The sequence below is a fragment of the Eumetopias jubatus genome, unplaced genomic scaffold (genome assembly GCF_037043125.1).
Source record: "Eumetopias jubatus isolate StellerSeaLion01/CBP00866 unplaced genomic scaffold, mEumJub1_p1.0 scaffold_12, whole genome shotgun sequence".
Lineage (NCBI taxonomy): Eukaryota > Metazoa > Chordata > Mammalia > Carnivora > Otariidae > Eumetopias > Eumetopias jubatus.
Window position 1 is genome coordinate 61,100,801 of NW_028274818.1, and position 25,168 is coordinate 61,125,968.

The window sequence follows — 25,168 nt, forward strand, 5'->3', positions numbered from 1 at the left end:
AATTTAATTTTTCTATGTATCTAGCATACAATATCAAGCACTTCATTCCAGTTATGATAGGCCCTTAGAATAGAAGCTGAGACATGAATTTTCTTTCTAAGATTTGTGTCACCCCTCAGAAAATTCCATGGCCTCTTTTCCATCCCTGTTTCTATTAGCTGGATATGTTTGAAATGAGATTGGGGATCTTAGGAATTTGAGGAATTTGGGTACAGTTAAATGAATGCTAATTTGTACTGGTTCTTTTGGGTCATTATTTACATGTGGATGATTTAATCATGTAGATGATCATCATGTACATGATTTAAAGTGTTCAAGGCTAAAGTCGATGGATGCGCTAAGTGTTGAGGTATGTTCTTACACCAACAGATTCTCAAACCTAACAGAAGTATTAAGGCCAAAGGGGTAATTAAAGTCTGGAGCGTCATTAATGTTTTCCTGCAGTTGATATTCACATAATTCATTCATATTAAATGGGTGTGGGTAGGAAATACTGGTCTGCAAAATGTTGTACAAATTAAAGAAAGAAATAGCCAGCACCCAGAGTCCAAAATTAAACACAGTCTGGCATGGAAAAAGAAATCTCTCTACTCTATTTAATCCCATATTGTCGAACATTCCTGCCTTGGGTTATAAACACCTCTATTCCTTAACTAGAATCTAAGGAACTTGGGAACAAGAATTTTACCTTAGTCATCCTATGTCATTTTACCTGGGATACAATATGTGCTCAATAAGTGTTTGTGAATGAAGAAACAAATAACTGTAAAATATGAGTAAATATGATAATATGAAGATAGCTTCTTCCAGGTTAAGACAAGAATTTTATCATAAAAGTTTTGGCCCCTAATGCTAAGCATCTCACTGAAATGTCCTGTGAACTGATGAGCAAGCCTTTGGCAAGAAATACAACAACTGTCCTAGCCTCGGCTTCACCAGTGACCTGGGACTACAAATTTCCCAGGTTTCTAGTTCTGAAAGTATTCATGGAAAATATGAAAATGAATTGACTCATCTAAAACAATATGAAACACAGTCCTTTTGGATGACCAGAATTTTTCAGTAAAGTAAGGATAACAGTGCTCCAATTAGACAGGGATTCTTCTAGATTATTTCTTTAATTCTGAATCTACAGCTCAATATTTGATTTGATAAATAAATTTTTATTTTTACATTTTAAATATGCTAGATGATAAATAGTTAAACAGTTAAAAGTGGTATAATGCATAGGATGGTATTACACATGCAAGCTTGTGTGTATCTAACATAACCCCTCCCGTTTTTCTTTTAATTTCCAGTGTTAAAAGGAAGCTTCATAATGACTGGGTTATGAAAATTAGATATATTACAGCCCTAAGTTGCTTTGGATCCTGCTCCTTAGACAGTGTTCATTCATTGGTTTTGGAATCCTTGAAGAGACTTGAGGATAATTTGTAAGTACAATAGTTTGTGTACATGAACATTCTGTGACTTTCAGACTTTTTACAACTAATAAGCCATGACAGCCTTGGAAATTTCAGACTAGTTTTTAGAAATTTCAGATGTTAACAATTCCATTTATTTGACATGATGAATTAGATTTTTAGGAGGAAATTGAAGTTATTCACGCAAATCTGAATATAATGCGTCCTCCTAGCAGTAATATGGCACATCTGTTGTTTATTGTCACAATCTATTGGAATAAATCAATGCAAGTGTATCTACAACTATATTTTCCAAATATAGTTCTGTGGGTAAAACTCTATACTTTGAAAATCATTCTTACAGGTCAGTTGGCTAGCCTGTGAATGTTTGTAGCACAAACATCATGTTCCATGTGTAATAAATACATGAAATGGCTTTCTTATAGACATGAAATTAATTTGAAGAGTATGTAGTCTTATTTTTTATCGGGTTAAATATTTATTAATAAGTATTAATGTATAATAATTATATAATATAACCATAACTATATAGTACTTATGTGTTAATAATTATATTAATATATGGTAACTATAAAACAGATGTTATATTTTAATTTTCAGTTTTAAAAATGCATTAAGTTATATGCTATAACATGGATAGACCTCAAAACATTATGTTAAGCGACAAAAGCCAGACACAAAAGACTGTACATTGAATGATCCCATTTAATTAAATGTCAAGAAAAGGCAAATTTATAGAGATAGACAGTAGATCAGTGGATGCCAGCCAAGAGGTGGTGGTGAGAGCAGGGATCTGAAGTGAGCACAAGGGAACTTTTTAGGATATTGAAAATGCTTCAAAACTTATTGTGGTGATCGTTATACAGCTGTATAAATTTACTAAAAATAATTGAATTATACACTTACAAATGAGTTAATTTTATGTTATATAAGTTATACCTCAACAAAATTATGTTAAAAAATGCATAGGGACTTCTAGTTTCCAGTCTAGCATGTGGAGTTTGGAAGTCATCACTCAGCCCTAACAACAGGTGAAAAAGACTAAACAAACTAAAAAATCAACAACTCTTCTTATATCCATCAAAGAAGCGAAGTCACAGATCAAACTGCTGCCCTCAAATTTGGAGAGACAGACAGGCATATACTAAGAATCACAACTTACCAGAGCAGAAATCCACAAGCAGATACCTCTGGGAAACCAAAATACTGTGATAGGAAAACCTAAACTGTGATCGACAAATCGCTGGGGGCTCAACATAAAAACGTCTGAGAGTTAAAAACTCCAGGGACACAGTTAGAGGGGTCCCCATACTTTTGTGAATTTTACTTACAGGAGCTCAACCAGTTTCTCATGGTGAATATTGGAAAATCCTCTCCTGCTTCTGACAGGGGATAGGAAAATGCACCACATTCAAACATACCAAAACATTCTGTTCTTACAAAAGTCTGTCCTCAAGCAAAACTGTCTTACCACAGCCTAAACTATTGGGGTTTTAAGACAGACTAAATGCCCTGGGAGGAAGGAAATATCCAACTCTAGATTACTCAAGCTTTCCACATAAGAGAAGGGAAATACCTAACTCCAGCTCACTCTAGCCATCCTGACCCACCTAAGGGGAAGGGAGGCTGCAGAACACTTGTGAAGTTCACAGTTCAGGGGCACAGGCTCACTAAAAGACTGAAATCTAATCAAAGGACTGTGGGCCACTTCCCTTTCACCCCACCCACTTTATCACCTCATTATGAAAGGCCAATTTGCAGCAGTTCCTTTTACACAATATATTATGTTCTACCATCAAGAAAAAATTACAAGTCATACCAAAAAGCAAAAACAGTTAGAAGAGATAGAGCAAGCATCAAACTAAACTCAGATATAGCAGGGATATTGGAATCCACAGACCAGGAAGGTAAAATAACTATGAGTAATATGGTAAGGGCTCTAATGGATAAAGTAGACACCGTGCAAAAAAAGATAGGTAATGTAAACAGAGAGATAAAAATTTTAATAAAGAATCAAAAATAAATGCTAGAGATAAAAAAAAAGAAATAAAGAATGCCTTGATTGGATCAAAAGTAGACTGACATGGTTGTGGAAAGAATCTCAGAACTTCAGAATATGTCCATAGACACTTCAAAAATGGAAGAAAAAAAAAGAGAAAGAAGACTGGAAAAAAAAAATGGAACAGAATATCCAAAAACTGTGGAACAACTACAAGAGTTATATGCATAATGGGAATTCCAGGAGAATAAAGAGAAAAAGGAAAAGAAGAAATATTTGAAGCAATAATTACTGAGAATTTCCCCCAAATTAATGTCAGATACCAAACCACATATCTACTAAGCTCAGAGAACATCACGCAGATAAATCAAAAAAAAAAAAATTACACTTAAACATATCATATTCAAACTGTAGAAGATTAAAGATGAAGAAAAAATCTTGACAGAAATCAGAGGGGGAAAAAGCACCTCACCCTTAGAAGAGGAAAGATAAAAATTATATCCAACTTCTCCTCAGAAACCAGGCAAGCAAGACAAAAGTGAAATGTTTAAAGTGGTGTGAGAAAAAATATGCCAAAACAGAATTCTTGTTTTCTGCAAAATTATCCTTTCAAACTGAAGGATAAAGACTTTTTTGGATGAACAAAAATTGAGTGAATTTGTTGCCAGTGGACCTGCCTTCCAAGAAATATTAAAATTCTTCAGAGAGAAGAAAAATAATGTAGCTAGGAAACTCAGATCCACATAAAGAAAGGAAGAGCATTACAGAAGGAATAAGTGAAGGCAAAATAAAAACATTTATTTTGTTACTCTTAATTGATCTAACAGATAACAGTGTGTTTAAAATAATGGCAACAATGTGTTGAGATACATAGGTATATATGTGACCAAGGAATATATAACAGCACTTATAGAGAAATTTATAGCATTGGCTACATATATAGAAAAAGAAGAAAGATCTGGGGCTCCTGGGTGGCTCAGTTGGTTAAGCATCTGCTTTCGGCTCAGGTCATGATCCCAGCGTCCTGGGATCAAGCCCTGCCTTGGGCTCCCTGCTCAGCTCTCCCTCTGCTCCTCCTCCCCCCACGCTTGGACAAGATTGCTCTCTCTCTCAAATTAAAAAAAAAATCTTAAAAAAAAAAGAAAAGAAGAAAGATCTAAAATCAATAATCTAAGCTTCCACGTTTGGGAACTAGAGAAAAATAGAAATTGTCTAAAGTAAGCAGAGAAAAAATAATAAAAATTACAACAGAAATCAATAAAATTAAAAAAGGAAGTCAATAGAGAAAATCAATAAAACCAAAAGTTGTTTCTTTGAAAAAAATCAATAAAATTGTTAAAACTCTAGCCAGGATAAGGAAAAAAGAGAAGACACAAATTGCTATCAAAAATAAAGAAAGTAACATCACTACAGATCCTATAGACATTAAAAAGGTAAAGGAATATTATGAGCAACTCTATGCCCACAAATTTTTTAAACATATGATTTATTTTCTCCTCTTACTTTTTTTTCTCTTTTCTTTAAGTAGGTTCCATGCCCAGTGTGGAGCCCAACATGGGACTTGAACTCACAACCCTGAGATCAAGACCCGAGCTGAGATCAAGAGTCAGACACTTAACCACCTGAGCCACCCAGGTGTTCTTACACCCACAAATTTGACAATCTAGATACAATGAACCAATTCCCTGAAAGATATAATCTGCCAAAACTCACACAAGAAGATAGACAATCTGAATAGGCCTATATTTGTTAATGAACTTGAGTTAATAATAACCTTCTAAAACAAAAAGCATCAGGCCCAGTTGGATTTAATGGTAAATTCTACCATACACTTAAGGAAGAAATTATACCAATTCTCTACAGTCTCCTCCAGATGATAGAAGCAGAAGAAAACTTCCTTACCCATTCAATGAGGCCAATATCACCCTAATACCAAACCAGACAAAGGCACTACAAACAAAGAAAACTACAGACCAATGTCTCTTTTGAGTATAGATGCAAAAATCCTCAACAAAATAATAGTAAATTGAATTTAATTAGACACAAAAGGAAGTATATACCATGACCAGGTATGCAAAGCTGCTTCAATATTTGAAAATCATTTAAAGTAATCCATCATATCAACAGGTTAAGAAGAAAAATCACATGATCACATCAATAGATGCCTAAAAGTACTTGATAAAATTATCTATTCATGATAAAAACTCTAAATCAAGACACATATCTTATATTTTTCATACACACACAACTCAAAATGGATCATAGATGTAAATATAAAACACAAAACTATAAAACTTCTAGAATAAAATCTAAATAATCTTGGGTTTGGCAATGACTTTATAGATATAACACCAAAGGCATAATCCATGAAAGGAATGGTTAATAAGATGGACTTCATTAAAATTAAAAACTTATGCTCTGCCAAAGATATTGTCAAGAAAACAACAACAAAAGCCACAGACTGGGGGAAAATATTTGCAAAAGGCATATCTGATAAAGGACTCTTATCCAAAATATACCAAGAACTCTTAAAACTCAACAATAAGAAAACAAACAACCTAATTTTAAAAACAGGTCAAAAGATCTAAAGAGACACCTCACCAAAGAAAGTATAGAAATGGCAATAAGCACATGAAAAGATGTTCTGCATCATATGTCATTAAAGAAATGCAAATTGAAGCCACAAGGAATACGGCAAACCCATAGCTAACACCACACTCATTAAAAGCTAAAAGCTTTTCCTCTAGGATCAGGAACAAGACAAAAATGTCCACTTTTACCACTTTTATTTGACATAGTATTTGAAGTCCTAGCCAGAGCAAGTAAGAAGAAAAAGAAATAAAAGGTATTCAAATTGGAGAGAAAGAAGTAAAACTGTCACTATTTCCAGATGACATGATATTATATAGAGAAAGTACTAAAGACTCCAGAAAAAGCTGTTAAAACTAATAAATTAATTCAATAAACTGCAGGACACAAAATCAAATATACAAATATACAAAATATATACAAATATACAAAAATTAGTTGTGTTTCTACACAATAATAATGAACTATTGGAAAGAGAAATTAAGAAAATAATCTCATTTACAATTGCATCAAAAACAATACAATAGCTATGAATAAATTTCACCAAGGAGATGAAAGACTGACTACTGTAAGAGATAAATGAAAGAAATTGAAGAAGATACATAGAAATGAAAAGACATTCCATGATTATGGATTGGAGGAATTAATATTGTCACAATGTCCATACTACCCAAAGCAATGCACAGGTTCAACACAATCCCTATCAAAATTCCAAGGGTATTTTTTCACAGAAATAGAACAAACAATTCTAAAATTTGAATAGAACCACAAACAGCCCCACATAGGCAAAGCAGTCTTGAGAAAGAATAACAAAGCTGGAGGCATTATGCTGTCTGATTTCAAACTGTATTGCAAAGCTATAGTAATCAAAATGGTATGGCATAGGTCTAAAAACAGACACATAGATCAATGGAACAGAATAGTAAGCCCAGAAATAAACTCACACATACACAATCAATTAATTATGACAAAGAAGCCAAGAATACACTATAGGGAAAGGACACTGTCTTCAATAAATGGTGTTGGGAAAACTGGTTAGCCACATGCAAAAAGAAACTGGACCCCTATCTCACACCATACACAAAAATTAACTCAAAATGGATTAAAGACTTGAATGTAAGAACTAAAGCTATAAAACTCCTAGTATAAAATATAAGTGGGAAGATCCTTGACATTGATCTTGGCTGTGATGTCTTAAATCTGACACCAAAAGCAAAAACAACAAAGGCAAAAGTAAACAAGTGAGACTACACCAAACTAAAAAGCTTCTGTGTAGCAAAAGAAACCATCAGCAAAATGAAAAGGCCACCTACTGAATGGGAGAAAATATTTGCAAATCATACATCTGATAAGGGGCTAATATCCAAATATGTGTGTGTGTGTGTGTGTGTATAACTCATGCTACTCGAAAGCAAAAATAAAAATAAAAATTGAAAACTAAAAAATGGGCAGAAGATCCGAATAGAAATTTTTTTCAAAGAAAACATACAGATGGCCAAAAGGTACGTGAAAAGGTGCTCAACATCACCAGTCATCAGAGAAATGCAAATAAAAACCACAATGAGATATCACCTCACACCTGTTGGAATGGCTAAAGTCAAACATTCGATGCAATCTGTATCAAAATACCATCAACATTTTTCATGGAGCTGGAACATACAATCCTAAAATTTGTTTGGAACCAGAAAGAACCCCAAGTAGCCAAAGAGGAATGTTGAAAAAAGAAAACGAAAGCTGAAGCCATCACAATTCCAGACTTCCAGCTCTATTACAAAGCTGTAATCATCAAGACAGTATGGTACTGGCACAAAAACAGACACATAGATCAATGGAACAGAATACAGAACCCAGAAATGGACCCTCAACTCTTTGATCAGCTGGTCTTCAACAAAGTAAGTAAGAATTTATCCAATGGAAAAAAGACAGTCTCTTCAATCAATGGTGTTGGGAAAATTGGACAGTCACATGCAGAATGAAACACCATACACAAAAATAAACTCAAAATGGATAAAAGACCTAAATGTGAGACAGGAATCCATCAAAATCCTAGGGAGAACACAGGCAGCAACCTCTTTGACCTTGGCCACAGCAACTTCTTGCTACATATGTCTCCAAAGACAAGGGAAACAAAAGCAAAAATGTACTATTGGGACTTCATCAAGATAAAAAGCTTCTGTTCAGTAAACAGTCAACAAAACTAAAAGGCAACCTATGGAATGGGAGAAGATACTTGCAAATGTCTTACCAGTTAAAGGGCTAGTATCCAAAGTCTATAAAGAACTTATCAAACAGCATCCATTAAACAAAAAATCCAGTCAAGAAATGGGCAGAAGACATGATAAGACATTTCTCCAAAGAAGGCATACAAATGGCCAAAAAACACATGAAAAAATGCTTAACATCACTCAGCATCAAGGAAATACAAATCAAAACTACAATGAGATACCACCTCACAATGGTCAGAATGGCTAAAATTAACAAGTCAGGAAACAACAAATGTTGGCAAGGATGCTGAGAAAGGGGAACCCTCTTACACTCTTCATGGGAATGCAAACTGGTGCAGCCACTTTGGAAAACAGTATCGAGGTTCCTCAAGAAGTTAATAATAGAGCTACCGTTTGGCCCAGTAATTGTACTACTTGGTATTTATCCAAAGGATACAAACATAGTGATTCAAAGGGGCACATGCACCCCAATCTTTATAGCAGCAATGTCTACAAAAAACAAACTATGGAAAGAGCCCAGATGTCCATTGACAGATAAATGGGTAAAGAAGAGGTGGTATACATATACAATGGAATATTACTCAGCCATCAAAAAGAATGAAATCTTGCCATTTGAAATGACATAGATGGAACTAGAGGGTATTATCTAAGCAAAATAAGTCGGTGAGAGAAAGATAAATACCATATGATTTCACTTATATGTAGAATTTAAGACACAGAACAGGTGAACATAGGGGAAGGGAAGGAAAAATAAAACAAGATGAAAATTGAAGGGAGACAAACCATAAGAGACACTGAACACTAGGAAGCAAACTGAGGGTTGCTGGAGAGGAGGTGGGTGGGTGGAAGGGATAATTGGGTGATGGGCATTAAGGAGGGCACTTGATGTAGTGAGTACTGGGTGTTACATGTGACTGATGAATCACTAAATTCTACCTCTGAAACTAATAAAAAAAAAAAAAGAAAGAAAGAAATACCAAGTGACGATGTGGAGAAAAGGGAACCCTGGTGTATTGTTGGTGGGAATGTAATTTGGTGCAGCTGCTATGGAAAACAGTACAGAAGTTCCTCAAAATATTAAAAATAGAACTATCATATGATGCAATATTCCATTTCTGGGTATTTATCTGAATAACATAAAACATGAATTCAAAAAGATATATGCACCCCCAAGTTTATTACAGTATTATTTACAATAGCCAAAATATGGAAACAAAGTAAGTGTCCATTGATGGATGAATGGATAAAGAAAATTGGTATGTATGTAGAATGCAATATTATTCAGCCATAAAAAAAGAATGAAATCTTGCCATTTGTGACAACATGAATGAACCTGAAGGGTTATGTCAAGTGAAATAAGCCAGACACAGAGAGACAAATACTGCATGTTATCACTTACATGAGGGATACAAAAAAAAAAAAAAGTCAACCTCATAGAAACTAGGAGTAGAGAAGTGGATGCCAGGGGCTTGGGTGTTGGCAGAAATAGGGAAAATTTGGAAAAATGTATAAACTTTCGGTTATAAATGAGTAAGATCTGAAGATCTAATGTATAACATGGTGACTGTAGTAGATAACACTATATTATATAACTGAAATTTACTGAGAGTATAACTTAAATGTTCTCAGAAAGAAAGAAAGAAAGAAAGAAAGAAAGAAAGAAAGAAAGAAAGAAAGAAAGAAAAAGAGAAAGGAAGGAAGGAAGGAACTCAGCTGGAGAGAAGGGAAGAGAAGGAAGGGGCGGGATGGGAAGGGAAGGGAAGGGAAGGGAAGGAAAGAAAAGAAGAAAGAAAGAAAGAAAGAAAGAAAGAAAGAAAGAAAGAAAGAAAGAAAGAAAGAAAGAAAGAAAGAAAGAAAGAAAGAAGGAAAGGAAGAAGGAAAGGAAGAAGGAAAGGAAGAGGGAAAGAAAGGGGCATCTGGGTGGCTCAGTCGGTTAAGCGTTGGACTCTTGATTTTGGCTCAGGTCATGATCTCAGGGTCATGCTTGGGATTCTCTCTCTCCCTCTACCCCTCTCCCACTCTCTCTCTCAAAAGAAAAAAAGAGAGAGAGAGAGAAGAGAAGAAGAAAGAAAGGAAAAGGTAAATATATGAGGTAATGGATATGTTAATTAACTTGATGGGGGTGAATCCTTTCACAATGTATTCATATATCAGATCCAAAAAAAAATGAAACGATAAAATAAAAAACAAAACACTAAGGGTCAAACTTTAAGATTATAAAACTCCTTCTTGATGATTTAATTCCATTCTTTAAAATACATTTTCTTTTTTTTATTAACATATAATGTATTACTTGTTTCAGAGGTATAGGTCTGTGATTCATCAGTCTTACACAATTCACAGCGCTCACCATAGCACATACCCTCCCCAATGTCTATCACCCAGCCACTCCATCCCTCCCACCCCCCTCCACTCCAGCAACCCTCAGTTTGTTTCCTGAGATTGAGAGTCTCTTATGGTTTGTCTCCCTCTCTGGTTTCATCTTGTTTCATTTTTCCCTCTCTTCCTCTATGATCCTCTGTCTTGTTTCTCGAATTCCTCATATCAGTGAGATCATATGATACTTGTCTTTCTCTGATTGACTTATTTTGCTTAGCATAATACCCTCTAGCTCCATCCACGTTGTTGCAAATGGCAAGATGTCTTTTTTTGATGGCTGCATAATATTCCATTGTATATATGGACCACCTCTTCTTTATGCATTCATCTGTCGATGGACATCTCAGTTCTTTCCATAGTTTGGCTATTGTGGACATGGCTGCTATAAAATTGCAGGGCAGGTGCCCCTTCAGATCCCTACATTTGTATCTTTGGGGTAAATACCCAGTAGTGCATAAAATTCATTTTCTTGATTATAATAATTTTTTTATGAATTTCAGCTTTACTATCTAAAGAGTTGGTGAGTTGCACTGACACTGAATCATAGCTGGAGGACTTGGGTTCAACTAAAAGACAGCTAGGCAAAATAGTGATAGTCTATTTATCCCACTAACAAAACACAAATGATAACTTCTAGGTCCTTCCTGTTGAGTTCTTTTTTTTTTTAGAGAGAGTGTGCAAGCTGGGGTGGGGAGGGGCAGAGGGAGAGAAAGAATTCCAAGCAGCAAGCAGGCTCCACAGCCAGTGACCCAGTGTGGAGCCCCACGCTGGGCTTGATCTCACAACCCTGAGATCATGATGTGAGCCAAAACCAAGAGTCAGTGGTTCAACTGACTGAGCCACCCAGGCGCCCGTCTATTGAGCTTTTAATTTTTTTCTCAATATGCTATGAGAGCACATCTTTTTTTTTTCTTTTAAAGATTTTATTTGTTTATTTGACAGAGAAAGACATAGCGAGAAAGGGAACACAGGCAGGGGGAGTGGGAGAGGGAGAAACAGGCTTCCCACTGAGCAGGGAGCCCAATGCGGGGCTCAATCCCAGGACCCTGGGATCATGACCTGAGCCGAAGGCAGACGCTTAATGACTGAGCCACCCAGGAGCCCCTCTACTGAGTTTTTTTTGTTGTTGTTATTTTTTTATTGTTATCTTAATCACCATACATTACATCATTAGGTTTTGATGTACTGTTTCATGATTCATTGTTTGTGCATAACCTCTATTGAGTTTTTTAATGAAATTCACAAAAAGTGAGAGGAAAAGATAGCCTCCACACATACAGAGCTAGAATTTCTTTAAATTCCAAGATTTTCAATTTAAGAAACAGACTAACAAAATTAGAAATTTTACAGAAGAAAAGAATATCACATCTCTAAAATGACTGACTACCCTACATTTTCTTGAAAGTTACAGTCTTCATGAAAGACACGTATTTTCCCCTCATTTAGAAAAAGATAAAAATGTTTATCTTGATGTATAACATATTGCACTGAGAAATGAATTAAAAACTTTTCACAGCACATTAAAAACAGTTTCATTTCTTAACGCCAGATCTGATTCCACAAATATCATTTCTATGGCATAATTAATTTTCACTTAGTTTCCGTAACATAATTAACTACTAGTGATTACACTCTGACATTTTAAAGGAGTGCATTTCTGACACATTTAATTAAGAAATAGATGCAACTTAATTTCTAATTGATTTTGTATTATGTTGGCGATTTATAATACATTCATGCCCATAAAGAAGCTTTTGTGAAACCATATGAACTATAATATGCCCTGTGGCCCTATGAAAGATACATATTCTACTTCAACATCCAGAGAAAGGATTTTCATTTCCAAGATACACAAATCTACAGACATGATTTTGCCCACACAAAGAGAGTTACCAGGGTAATTCTAACAGTCAATATGGTAACCAGAAAGCTATACATAGGTCATGCAGTTCAGCCTTTAATCCAGAAGTGTATCAGTGATTCAACAAATATTTACTAAGTCACTATGTGTTAAGCACCATGGACAATACAATATGTTTAAGGCATGACCCCTGCCTTTAAATGCTTGAAATCTAAGAGGGAAGACAAGAAATACAGCTATAAACCCAGTGGCATGCTGGAGTCAGCTCATATCAGCTTATGAGAGCTGATTGCTAAGATTTCAAGAAATTTGACAAACTTGTTGAACACACTACCATCATTTAAAATTTAATTATATAAGCTCACAATTCCATTATATTAAAAACAAAAGCAATAAATACTAAAAACTCATCACTTTTTATTTTACTACATTTTACTATTATGTATATTCTTGAGGATTTTATGTCCTTAAGGACATAGGAGTACTATACAATGGCGTGCAACCGTGTATCTTTTCCCAACCTCAAGTTCAGAGATGTCACGTTGCTAGTTTGAAATTAGCCACCATAGGAATATTTATACCATGGAAAACAGCAAATGCTATAAACCAACGACCTCCCCCACCCACACTTCCCTGGCCCTTACTGAATATTAAACATTTACAGCATACAACTGCATAGGATAATTCACATTGCAAGCAGAACACGTTAAATTTCTGTTGAATGGTTTATGGTTATAGGCATCATAGGAGCTCAGAAAAAGGAGTGATAAATGATAGTATTTTAGCAAGCCCTAGAGATAAGAACAAGTCTTTTATAGAGGACTATGAAAATAAATTTGGCAGGGATTTTATTAAACAAGAGAGGTTATGGCAGCTAATAATAAGCATGCCAAGTCGGCTTTTGAATGAATTAGGTGGCTTATTTCTTCCTAAAGACTATCTTTACACTGGTGTGTTTAATTGTGTATTGGCAATCTCACACTGCAAAATAGAAATCAAAACATTGTTCTGAACAATATTGACAAGCATCTAGAAGTTTTGTCTCCAGAACCCCCAGTGTCCCTCTCTGGCTGCTGTGTCTTACATTTTTGGCTCTTGAAGGCTCTGACTTCCTCTGTGCCTTCTCAGTGACCTCAATGAGGTCTCTGATCCTTCATTTCCCCCATTAGCTCCAGTTTCATCAGCTCCCTCCTGACTTCCTTCTCTCCCTCTCCACCTGGACTCCAGGTTAGGCATCTAATCTCATATCTCACCAGCATTCTTCTTTGCCATGCATCCCTCCTCTGCTGTGCATCACCATCCACTGTGCATCCCCTTCTGCCATGCACCAGTCAGCAGAATCCCAATCCTTCTGCTCAACAGAGCCCTTTGCCCAGGCTCCCAGACCTTTATGTCCTCATTGCTCCCTATCTGGTTCCCTCAGACTATTCCCAGCTTGAGTTCTGTTCACTCTCCAAGGATGTCCCATCTTACATGACCACAAAACCCTGAGGCCTTTGGAGTAATTCCCAACAGCCCAAGTCATTTGGAATTTTCTATACCCACACCTATCCTTGATCTTTCCTGTTTGTTTTAGAGGTTGAAACATCAAACCCTCCATCATTGGCCTCGCATTTTTTAAACTCCTTCTCCAGGATCTTGCTAATCAGTTTCTCCCACTCTCTCATTTCCATCTATAATACTCAAGTCTCTTCTGATGTGAGTAATGCTTTTCTTGACATATGATCTCCTTTGAACTATCATACTATACTTCTGGAAAAAGTACTCTGCACTCACTGTCTCCACTACCTTGATATTACGTGTTCCCTCTATAATCCTCTCTCATATAGCCTTTCCCCCTTCTACTCTGTAGAAGAGACTCGCAAATTGGCCAATGTCTACATTGTAAAACTGACAGAAACTTAACATATCAGAGAGCCTCAGGGCATTCAGCATTACTTATCTCACTCACTGAAACTGTTCTCTCATCTCTTGGGAAGCCGGGGTTTTCTCCTGGTATCTTACTATTCCTTTTCCTTGTGACTCCTCTTTTTGTGTCTGCTCTTGAGTACTCTCCTTAGCCATGTTCTCTAGAGTTCTCTCCTTAGCCAACTTTAATTCTCACTTTCTAGGCTCTTCTTGGGTGATGTTCCTCTTCTCTAGCCTACTAACACCGATATGCTGATGAAACCCAAACCATCTTGAATTTTGGACTTGGTACACCTGCTCACCATCTCCACTTGGATATCTCATAGCCCCTCAAACTCATAGGTGCATAACTGAACTTAACTCCCCCACCTCTTAATCTGTATATTTTATAGGATTTTTAATTTCTCTTGATCCATCAAATCATCCTAGGCAGAAATCTGGCAACCCCTCGTGACTCCTTCCTTTCCCTCAGTGCCCACAAACCACCAATCAATAAATTCATCTGTATTCTCTTACATAAACACTTGTTGAATCTGTCTTATCTTCTGTATCTCTATCCCCCTAGGCTATTATCTCCAACTGCTGTCTTACCTTAATTTTATCCCTGCCAAAACTGTTGCCCATTAGTCTTCCAGAGTATTCTTATGAAGATGATATCCAACCACCTCAATACCTTTCATGTTTCTCCATCCCCTACCATAGCACTTCCATAGTCTGGTCCCACCAGCTTCTCCACCTTGTTCCTTGCACTGCCTTGTACTTAGGTTCCCATAACTCCGAGCCTGTGGCTGCTCCCTGGATACCCCATGCTGGGATTTCGTACATGTTTGGTACCTCAAATACTCTTCCCACTCTTCCTCTCCTTCTCTTCCTTCAACCTCCATAATCTTGTTTGATTTTTGGACAGAGGAAAATTTTTTGTTTTTAATTTTTTTCCAATTTTATTGAGGTATAATTGACCCCATAATCCTTCAAGGATCAGTTGATACCAACTCTAGGAAATTTTCCTAACCCTCTCCCAGTACCTCCTTTCTCAGCTGGGTTAGGTATCCTTTTTGTGCCTCAGTCTTTTTATTTATTATCTTTTAATTATGTTTAAGGGTGTGTCATTACAAGACACCAAGCTTGTTGAGAGTTAGTAATATATCCAACATTGTCTAATTGTCCTATAACTTGAGGAATTTGGTGACTCCAGAAGAAGCTCTAAAGTCTGAATTTTCGTTTGTTTAGCAAATACTTACTGATGAGTTACTATGTTTGAGACACTGTTCTATGTGCTGGGAATTTAAAGATGAATAAGACTAGGTCCTTTATCTTGTGGCTAATTAGGGGGAAAGCAAAGAGATTCCCACAGAGGACGATAAATGTCGTGATATAGATATTAGAGAAGTGTAAAGAGGAGCAGAAGAAAGTTCTTAGAACATCTTACATAGGATTTTGAAGGGAGAAAAATTGGGGAAGGCTTCCTGAAGAAGGTGTCATGCATGCTGAGTTTTGAAGACCTGGTAAGAATTAGCCAGGCAAAGCAATTGTATGAGAGTGGATAAATACCCACATTAAAGACCTGGAATTTACAAAGGTATGTAGGTGAAAAAGAAAATAGTGAGTTCTAGAAATTCTAAGTGGCTCAATATGATTAGAGTACAGAAAGGGAGAAGGGTTGGGAAAGATGAGGAGGGACAAGGCAAACATGAAAAGACCTGCATATCAGACTGAAGAGCTGGAATATTAATCTGAGAGCTGTATGAGCTATTGACTGCTTGGGCCAGGAGAACGGTCAATGAGGTGTTTTTGACAGACTGCCCTAGCAGCGAGGAGAATGGGTTGGGGAAGGAGGAGGCAGGTTGGAAAGGAGGAGATGACTGGGAAGATAGGGTAATAGTTCAGAAAGGAAATGATGAGAGCTTGAACTTAACTGGTAAAAGTAAGAATGGAGAGAGAATAGATCCATGTATAATCTATAAGAATTGGCAACCTACTGGATGAGAGGAATAAAGAGAAGAATCTAAGTTTTATTTTTTCGTTTGCAACCATATTTATTGCATATGTATTATATACCAAAAACTGTTCCAAGAATTAATAAAATGGTATGCAAAAAAGACCAACTCTCTCCTCTCCTGGAGCACATTGTCTAGTGGGACAGACATAATCCAATAAATGATACAAATTGAGGAAATGAAGTAGGGTTATAGGATAAAGTGACCAGAGACAGTATTTTTGGTAGGATAGTCAGGAGAGACTGCTCTGGGGAGCTCACATTTGAGCAAAGAGCTAAATGAAGTGAAGAGCAAATCATGCAAAATCCAGAGGAAGTCTTAGAGCAGCAGGTGGCTGCTGGGCTTCTGGCTGGGAGGACTGTTTGCATGGCTGTGCTATTTACTAAGAGAGAATGGGAGTAAAGAAATAAGTTTACAAGGAAGCAAATGAGTTCTAATGTCACTTCTGCCACTTATTTGTTGGCCGAGTGGTCTTGGGCATGTTACTTGTCTGAACCTCAATAACCTTATTAATGAATCGGGATAATACCTTCTTATCTCCCGGATTTTTGTGCTGCTCAAATAAGCTGAGATGAGTGAAGGTCCCTTGAAAACTGTAAAATACTATAATAATTAAAAGGTTTATTATTTGCTTATAGACGTTTATGTTCTTTCACAAAGAATTGATTTTTAAAGAACACTTTAAGTTCTGTGTGCTGTCAAAGTCCATAATAATGACAATACTGGGGGAAAAGAAAGGCACTAATCTTTTCCTTGGGGAATAAGTTATGATGGGGCCCATATTCCTTTTTACCAAGCATTAAGATCTGTCAAACAAGTGGTGAATCTTTTGTTAGGTTTTAAATAAGATAGTAATCTTTTTTATCTCATTTAGATTGTATACCTTCTTTTTGTGAGGGAAAATATGTCCTTCAACTAGCAGGATTCTAAGCAAATCTAATTCCCTCCCCCTCCCCCCAGTGGAGTAACCTCAAGAGCAGGACTTAGTTGTTCACGCTCTCCTTCTCTTATTTTATTCCTCTTTATGCTGCATCCCAATCCATCTTCCCGTGTGTGCACAAACACACACCACACACACACACGCACATGCACATGCACACACACACATACACACAGGCAACCTTTCTATTGGGTTTAATATATCTTTTTGTTTATACATTTCCTTAAAAATGTACATTTGTATGTATTTTTAATTTATGTAATGGCATTATAGGGAATTTAAATTCCTATTCTGCACAGTGTTCCACAGATTTGGTACTTAGTAGTTGTAAATGCTTAGATTAGCTAGAAGGTTTTATTTTTTCAAACTAGCCAGTACTTTCTGGTCTTTGCTCTGAAAAGTATCTATTTTGCAAGAGTCAGGATTTTGTCTTTGAGCCCAATTCTGAGCTTCCTAGTATTTACCATAATGCCTGGAACATGGTTGATGATCCATTCAGCCTGAGGGAGTCAGGAGACAGAGGTAAAAATACTCAGACAGCCTCAGCAAATGGTGATCATCGATCTATTCAGTCAGATTCTGGCTGAGTTTTTCAACTATTTCCTTGGGCCACTCTTGTAAATCTAGAAGCTAAAGAGATTTCTCAAGTGATACAGTATAATAATGTTTTCCCAAACTGCCGGTGCCATTGGAGAGTCATCTCAATAGAAGGAGAGTCTGGTCCACTTCATCCCTAGATTCAACATATTCCTATTTCTGCAATTTCCTATAATGAGTCTTAAGTTGAGCCAGATGAAACTTCAATTATACTAATACATAATTGGCCAGCTGTTAAAATGGGAGCCAGCACAGTTCCCCAAAAGGCAGGAAAAAACTCCTCTCGAAAAAATTTCCATTTCAAACATGATTACCATTTCGGTTATAATTTTGTATGGTAATTTCACAAATGGAGTTTTGTACCAGCAAGAAAATGAACATCTGCAATTAATTATGCCATACAAAGCAGGTTGGCCTGTTGCAAGACATACATTGAACCTTTAACCCTTTGATAGCTTGACAATTTCCCAGAGATGAGCAGCTAACTATTCAGCATTACTTTTTCTCAGTTACTCAATTTGGTGGCAGGTCATTATATTGGAAAGTGTATAGTACCCTCAGTTGAATCCTGTGGAGCCAGACAGAACTGGTTTCTGCCCTAGCACTCACTAGCTTTGTGACCACCGGACACCATGCTCTCAATACCATTAGCTCTTCTTCATCTTTAGATGGGAATGAATATACCTACCTTATAGTCTTATAAAAAGTACCTAAGTTAACTCATGTAAAGTGCCTGGCTTAATGCCTGGCACATAGTTATTACTCACTAAATGTAGGTTTCTTTCTTTGTTCCCTTCATAAAGATACTGAAATGCATCAGAAAAATGAATTTGAATACTGAGAACAGGTGGAGTGATTGCAGAGCTGTCCTGGTTTGGGCTTTGTGCTCCTGCATCTAGATTAGGGGTAATAAAACCCCGTAGGCCAAATCCAGCAGGCCACCTTTTTTGTAACATCTACAAACCAAAAATGATTTTTATATTTCCAGATTGTTGAACAAATCAAAAGAATAATCACATTTCATGACCCATGAAAGTTATATGAAATTCAAATTTCTTTGCTCATAAAGTTGTATGGAAACATAACCATGCTTGCTCATTTATGTATTATTTATGGTTGTTTTCAGGCTACAGTGGCAGAATTGAGTAGTTGGAACAACAGAGCCTATATGGCAAAGTGTAAAATATTTATTATTTGGTTCCTTAAAGAAAAAGATTGCCAACTCCTGATCTAGAGGTTTCTGTTGGACTCTCCCTTGTCCCTTGGGAATGGGCACAGTATGGGTCAATGGTAGGTAATAGTGCAGAGTGTGGACCACTTAAAAAAAATACCTTAATGTGAGGCACTCTTAAATTTCTTACTTCACATCTACAAGGAGAAAATGAAAATGCTTTCTTCCTCACTCCCTGCCTTCACTTCCACCAACTACCCCCACCTCCAAGGGGAGAAAAGACACTTGCTCAATGGCTCTTCTTTATCAATCACAGGATTTCCGCCCCTGCCTGAGTGCCTTCCTGTCTGGGCACCATCTTACATTCAGTAAACAACCCTTCTCCTGTAACATGCACCTCACCCCAGTCACCCCTTTAATTTCCATCTGACTAACGTCTTCCCTCCCAGACTTGCATTTGGGTGACAGCAACAGGGAAGCTGAGGTGAAGGACACTATCATTCAGTTAGTGCCTTTTGATAGTAGAGTGGGTTTTTTATTGTTTTGAAAGAAATTGTCAGAAAATGTTTCCCTTTCAAAAGTGCTATTGTCTCAGGAGGACCAGTGCAAACTTCAGAGGGAACTTCCCAGAATCAGTACATTTCTAATCTGTGACTCTGGAAAGGGGCATTGTCAATCAGGTATTCATTTCTTAAGGATATTCAAACAAATATTTATTGGAAGCCTTCAATGCTCAGAGTACCATGGTATCTACATTTTATTTTCTATGGAATGGATCACGTGGGCCTACCTTGTACATGAGACTGAGCCTGGTGCCATCATGCTATGGGTGGTGTTTAGGGGTTCACTGACGCACCCTGGCCAACGGGGCAGCCCTCCCACCCCCTCTCACCCACCACCCCATCCTTGAGGAGGGAGCATGGTGTGGAGAACCTGGGCTCAAGTTTAAAGACAACCAAATATTTCCCTGCATTGTAAGATATGAGTAGAAACACTCTTCACTGTTTAGATATAAAATGCTATAGATGGAGTGGTTGGGGGTGGGAGGGATGGGGTGGCTGGGTGATAGACATTGGGGAGGGTATGTGCTACGGTGAGCGCTGTGAATTGTGCAAGACTGTTGAATCACAGATCTGTACTTCTGAAACAAATAACGCAACATATTTTAAGAAAAAAGAAAAAGAAGAAGATAACAGGAGAGGAAGAAAAGGGGAGTATGTCAGAGGGGGAGATGAACCATGAGAGATGATGGACTCTGAAAAACAAACTGAGGGTTCTAGAGGGTAGGGGGGTAGGGGGATGGGTTAGCCTGGTGATGGGTATTGAGGAGGGCACGTTCTGCATGGAGCACTGGGTGTTATGAACAAACAATGAATCATGGAACACTGCACCAAAAACTAATGATGTAATATATGGTGATTAACATAACAATAAAAATTAAAAAAAAATAAAATGCTATAGAAATACCAGCTGATATTATCATAATAGATTTCTCACAAAGTATTGGTTTTCTAAAATACTGGTATGTTCCAGTTAGAGTAAGATAAACCTAGTAACAGAATAAAAAGCAAAATCTGTTAAAAAATATACTGTTGAATATGTATATAACATATCTATTTTTTGAGTTTTTTCAATTGACATCAATTATAGCTTTAATAGTTGAAATAGTTTTACTTAAAGGTGCAGTTCATTCATCTGTAGTCCACCTAATTATGTGGGCCAGAAAAATAGAGTATAATTCTATTGGGCAGGTATTTAAAACAAAAACAACAACAAAAATTTAAATGCTGAGTATGTATAAGTCCCATTTCACATGCTGAGAAATTGAGAAAGATAGATTTTTTTTTCATGATCAACTAACAGGATATCAAATAGTTCTTTTCCTGCTGTCTTGGGATTTCAGCTAATGCCCCATTCTCAAGAGAAGTATACTGAAACATCCTCAGAATTATTACAAGGTGGTCAGACCAGTCCCATGACCCTTCTGCCATCGTCCATCCCCAGCAAAGAGGGGACAACTAGCAATTCTAAAATAATTGAAAAGAAGGATCAAGGAACACAGCTGTGGGACTAATGGGGAATGTTGGGGTGATTCATCGCCTTCTCCAGGTGGAAAGTGGAGGTTGGAGAGAGCTCCCCCTACCCCAAGCCAAATGAGGACAACTCCAGGAGAACCCACTCCAGAAGAACCTGTTCCAGAAGAGCCAAAAGGAGGGGAAACATGCACATGACAACAACTACCTGCTTCCCCATGGAGAATTCTGAAGGCCTCAAGCTGGGCCACATTGTGACTTATGTGGCCTTGGGCACTTTGCCTTCCTGGGTCACTCCCACCATAACACTATCAATATTACATATTATTTTTGATATAACTTTAAATACTTCGATATTTTTTCTCTGTTTTAGAAAAAAGTCAATAGATTTTCATGGTTTCTGAAAATTTTATTTTTTTCTGATGTGAGAAAAAATTAAAACATTTCTCATGACCTCAAACTTACATTTTTTTCCTTATGATTCTAAGAAAAATTAGAGCATTTTTGTAGGACCCTGAAAGTACCGTGAACCCAAACCACTGTGCCTTCTGTGCCTAATGGACACATTCCTCCCTTGCTGGAGGGACCCATGACAGTGGGGAGGGACTGCATTCACAAGGACACTATTCCATGTGGTGAGCCTGTGTGAACTGTGTCCCGTGAGACACAGTAGGTATCTTAACAGAAGCTGTGTTAATGGGAGCTGGCCCGAGAGGCTGAGCTATTGGTGCAAGGTGACAGAATAAGAGGCCATGTTTGGAGACAACAGTAGAAGAAAATTGTGCCTCCTCGTTTGTAGCCCCATCAAGCTCAGCTCAGTCTGTCAGCTGGCTACAGTTACAAAGTGTGTCATTGGCAAAACTCGAAGTGAGTCCGCAGTGAGAACATTCTACTTCTTCTCTAGGACATGCAAACATTTTCACAGTTCTAAATTCTGACTTTAGATTTATGTTACTACATTGAAGCTTCCTTTCATCAACTTTGAAAACGAAAAGAATGAGGAAGTATTTTATGTACTGATTTAGAAAGATTTTCAAGATATAATATTAAGTGAAAAGACAAGGAACAGAATGATATGTGCTGCCATGTGTGTTTAAAAGGAAAGGAAAGAACACACAGGTATCCAACGGAAGAGACAAAGGCCAGCTGCTTTCCTTCCCTCCCTTCCCGGCTTCAGGGCTTGCTTACCTCCTGGTCTAGGGCTCCTTCTGGGTGCACCCTTTCATAGCAACATGTCTCCTCCCCATCTGGTCAGATGCAGTAATAGCTCTCAACTATTGTTAGTATCTGAGGGCAGTACTATTATTATTATCCCATTTGATAAATTAGGACACTGAGGCACAGTGATGAAGCCAGAATTTCAGTCTACATGTTTTCACTTAAGCTCAGGCTCTTTTAAGTCCAGCAGAGTGCTACTCACAAAATATTAAGTTAACACTCAAAACCTATATATTAAAATTATATGATAGATGCCAAATGTTATAGGGAAAATAACATGGTACCAGGAGAGAGAATAACACAAAGACACTACTTCGTTAGTGGGGGCAGGAGGGTGGAGTCGAGGCAAGGCCTTTGTGAAAAGGTAGCATTTGAGCTGACACTCACAGGAGGATGGTTGCTAGAGGGGCTGGGATGAAGGACCAGCATATCTTGGGCCCCGTGCAGAGTCTCCTGAGGAGGGAGAGAGCTCAGTGCAGCCGGAAGGGAGGCTGACTAGAGCAGCACGACTGGAGCACAGCATGAGGGAAAAGAGGAAGGCGTGGGGTGAGTCTGGAAAGGTGGTAGGGGCCACTTAGGGCCAGGGGGGCCAAGTGGAACAAATGAAGGAGCTCAGCTCCTCTTGGAGCATCAGGAAGCCCTTGGAGAGAAGTGGTGTGCTCTAACTCAGGTTTTAGGAACACCACCATGGCTATAGCATAACAGCGTGATTTGAGGTGGGAATGTGGACAGAAGAATGGACAATGGTGGAAGCTGAGAAGTTAGCAGTTTATTGCAGAAGGTCTGGTGAGAGCGGATGGAAGCTTGAACCTTGACACTGTAGTGAGACTGGGAAAAAGTGGTCAGATTTCAGGTATATTTTAGAGGTCAAATCAACAGGACTGGACAGCAGGTGGGATGTGTGTGGTGGGAGAGGAGGACGTGTCCGAAGGCATTCCTGGTGTTGTGTATACCAAACAGACTCAGTTAGCCATCCAATATCGTTTCTGGATTAAGAAGGATCAGTCTCTGGCCGATCACAACCCCAGGGCGGGAGGACTGGATATCCTGTTAAGCAGAAACAGTACAAAGTGTTGTGTTAACATCACCACATTATGGAATAAGTAGACTCTGTTGGTCAGTGAGGATTTCATCATTACTTGTAATATTTTCTGTGGATAAGTATGTTTACAACCAGCTTAGAAATGAGCCTATTGAACATAACCTATGTATAAGTTAGAATTAGTTGTAGAAAGAGAAATGTAGAAGCTTTACATCTAATTTGTGCTTCCCAGGCCTGTCAGAGAGTTCTCCATGCCAAGAGGAGCCAACACTTTCTGTTACTGTACAAAAGCAAACGTGATTATCACTGGAGGTAAGGGGACAATTTATGTTGTACAGAGATTCTCTACTTTGCCAACTGTGCCCTACTTGATTAATATAGTGATAGAGTGGTTTTCATAAAGTTACAGAGTTTTGCTCCCAGGGAAAACCTTTTAGAGCATGAAAAATTTCACATAAAGTTAAATTTGTCAGTCTTTTTCTTTGTGCCTTCTGGATTTGATGGCACACTTAGAAAGTTCTTCCCCGGCACCAGGATATGTGTTATAAATTCTTCCTTATCTTACTCTAACTTTTTTTATTGCTTTATATTTTACCTTTAGCTCTTTAATCCCTCTAGAAGTTATTTTAACTGGTGAGAGCATGAGATCCCAGCCCGGGGCCCCTTGTGTGGGCGTTAGAGGAGTCCTGGAGGCTCCTGCAGCCTATTGACCCTTGTGTGCCTATGTGCATTTTTCTGCAGAGATAGTCCAAAATGTTACCAAATACTCAATGGGGTCCATGTCCAAAGAGGTCAAGGGCCAATGTTTTAGAGTTAGCAGGAAAGAGGCCAAGGAGAGAGCCTTGAAGCATACTAGCATTTAAGGGTTAAGGAGGGTGGAACATAGGACGTGAGGTCATCTGTAGAGAGTATGAAATAAGAAGCTCAAAGGGGAGATGAAGGACAGAAATGCTCCTCAAGCCTCAGACTTGTCACCTATAATCCTGGGGTGCTAATACAGCAGGATGGCTTCAAGCCTGGGCTCTGAAGTCAGACTGTCTGGGTACAAATCCTGATTGTCTTTCTAGCAAGTTGTACAGCCTTGGGCAGGTCATTTAATCCCTTTAAACTTCAATCTACTCTAAAGTGGGACTGATAATAGTACCGACTCATAAGATTGTTATAAGAATTAAGCAAATTTGAATGAAGTACTTAGCGCATAATAAGTGCTCAATACACTCAATACAATATTATTTGCCAATAATAATGGTGGTGCTTAAGATTAATTGAGATAATGTATGCCTGGCACATAGTAGATGGTCAATAAATATTAATTCAATCCATCTACGACACATAGGCAAAGTCATGTTGACAAAAGCACGGAGGTTTTGTTGGAATAAAATGAAATCAGAGGTTCCAGTCAGGAGGCTGTTCCAGGAGTCACAAGTGAGGTAGTGAGGGTCTGCATTATTTTAGGTGAAATGTAAAAACAAAGGAAAGAGCCAATCCCATGGGAAAGAAATTAGTCATAAAACCTGAACCCAGATGAAATTGGGATTAATAAGAGGGATCAATCAGCTCCGAGTTTGTAGGGGAAAATGGAAGGGTAGTAGCTGTATTGTTACCAGAGATCAGGAAGAAGGTGCTCACATGGGAAAGAGAGCAAACACATCTCAAGTGTGAACTTAAATGTCAAGTGTGATTAGACACCTGAGAAGATGCTCCTTTTGGTGATGACAAAAGACCTAGTTGGATCTAGGGGATGTGAGGGCCCCCAGGCTGCCTGCACGAGTGAGAACTCCCAGG

At 37.8% G+C, this 25,168-nt stretch overlaps 1 protein-coding gene across 2 annotated transcripts in view; it reads left to right on the forward strand.

The window, feature by feature from the left end:
- The window catches only part of WDR64 (WD repeat domain 64), a 153,082-nt gene that overhangs the window by 31,757 nt on the left and 96,157 nt on the right, over positions 1-25,168 (forward strand). For both annotated transcript variants that reach the window (XM_028111988.2, XM_088016848.1), the window contains exons 8-9: positions 1,299-1,433; positions 23,616-23,695. In XM_028111988.2, the coding sequence (XP_027967789.2) occupies positions 1,299-1,433; positions 23,616-23,695 (215 nt within the window). The remainder of the gene's footprint in view (positions 1-1,298; positions 1,434-23,615; positions 23,696-25,168) is intronic.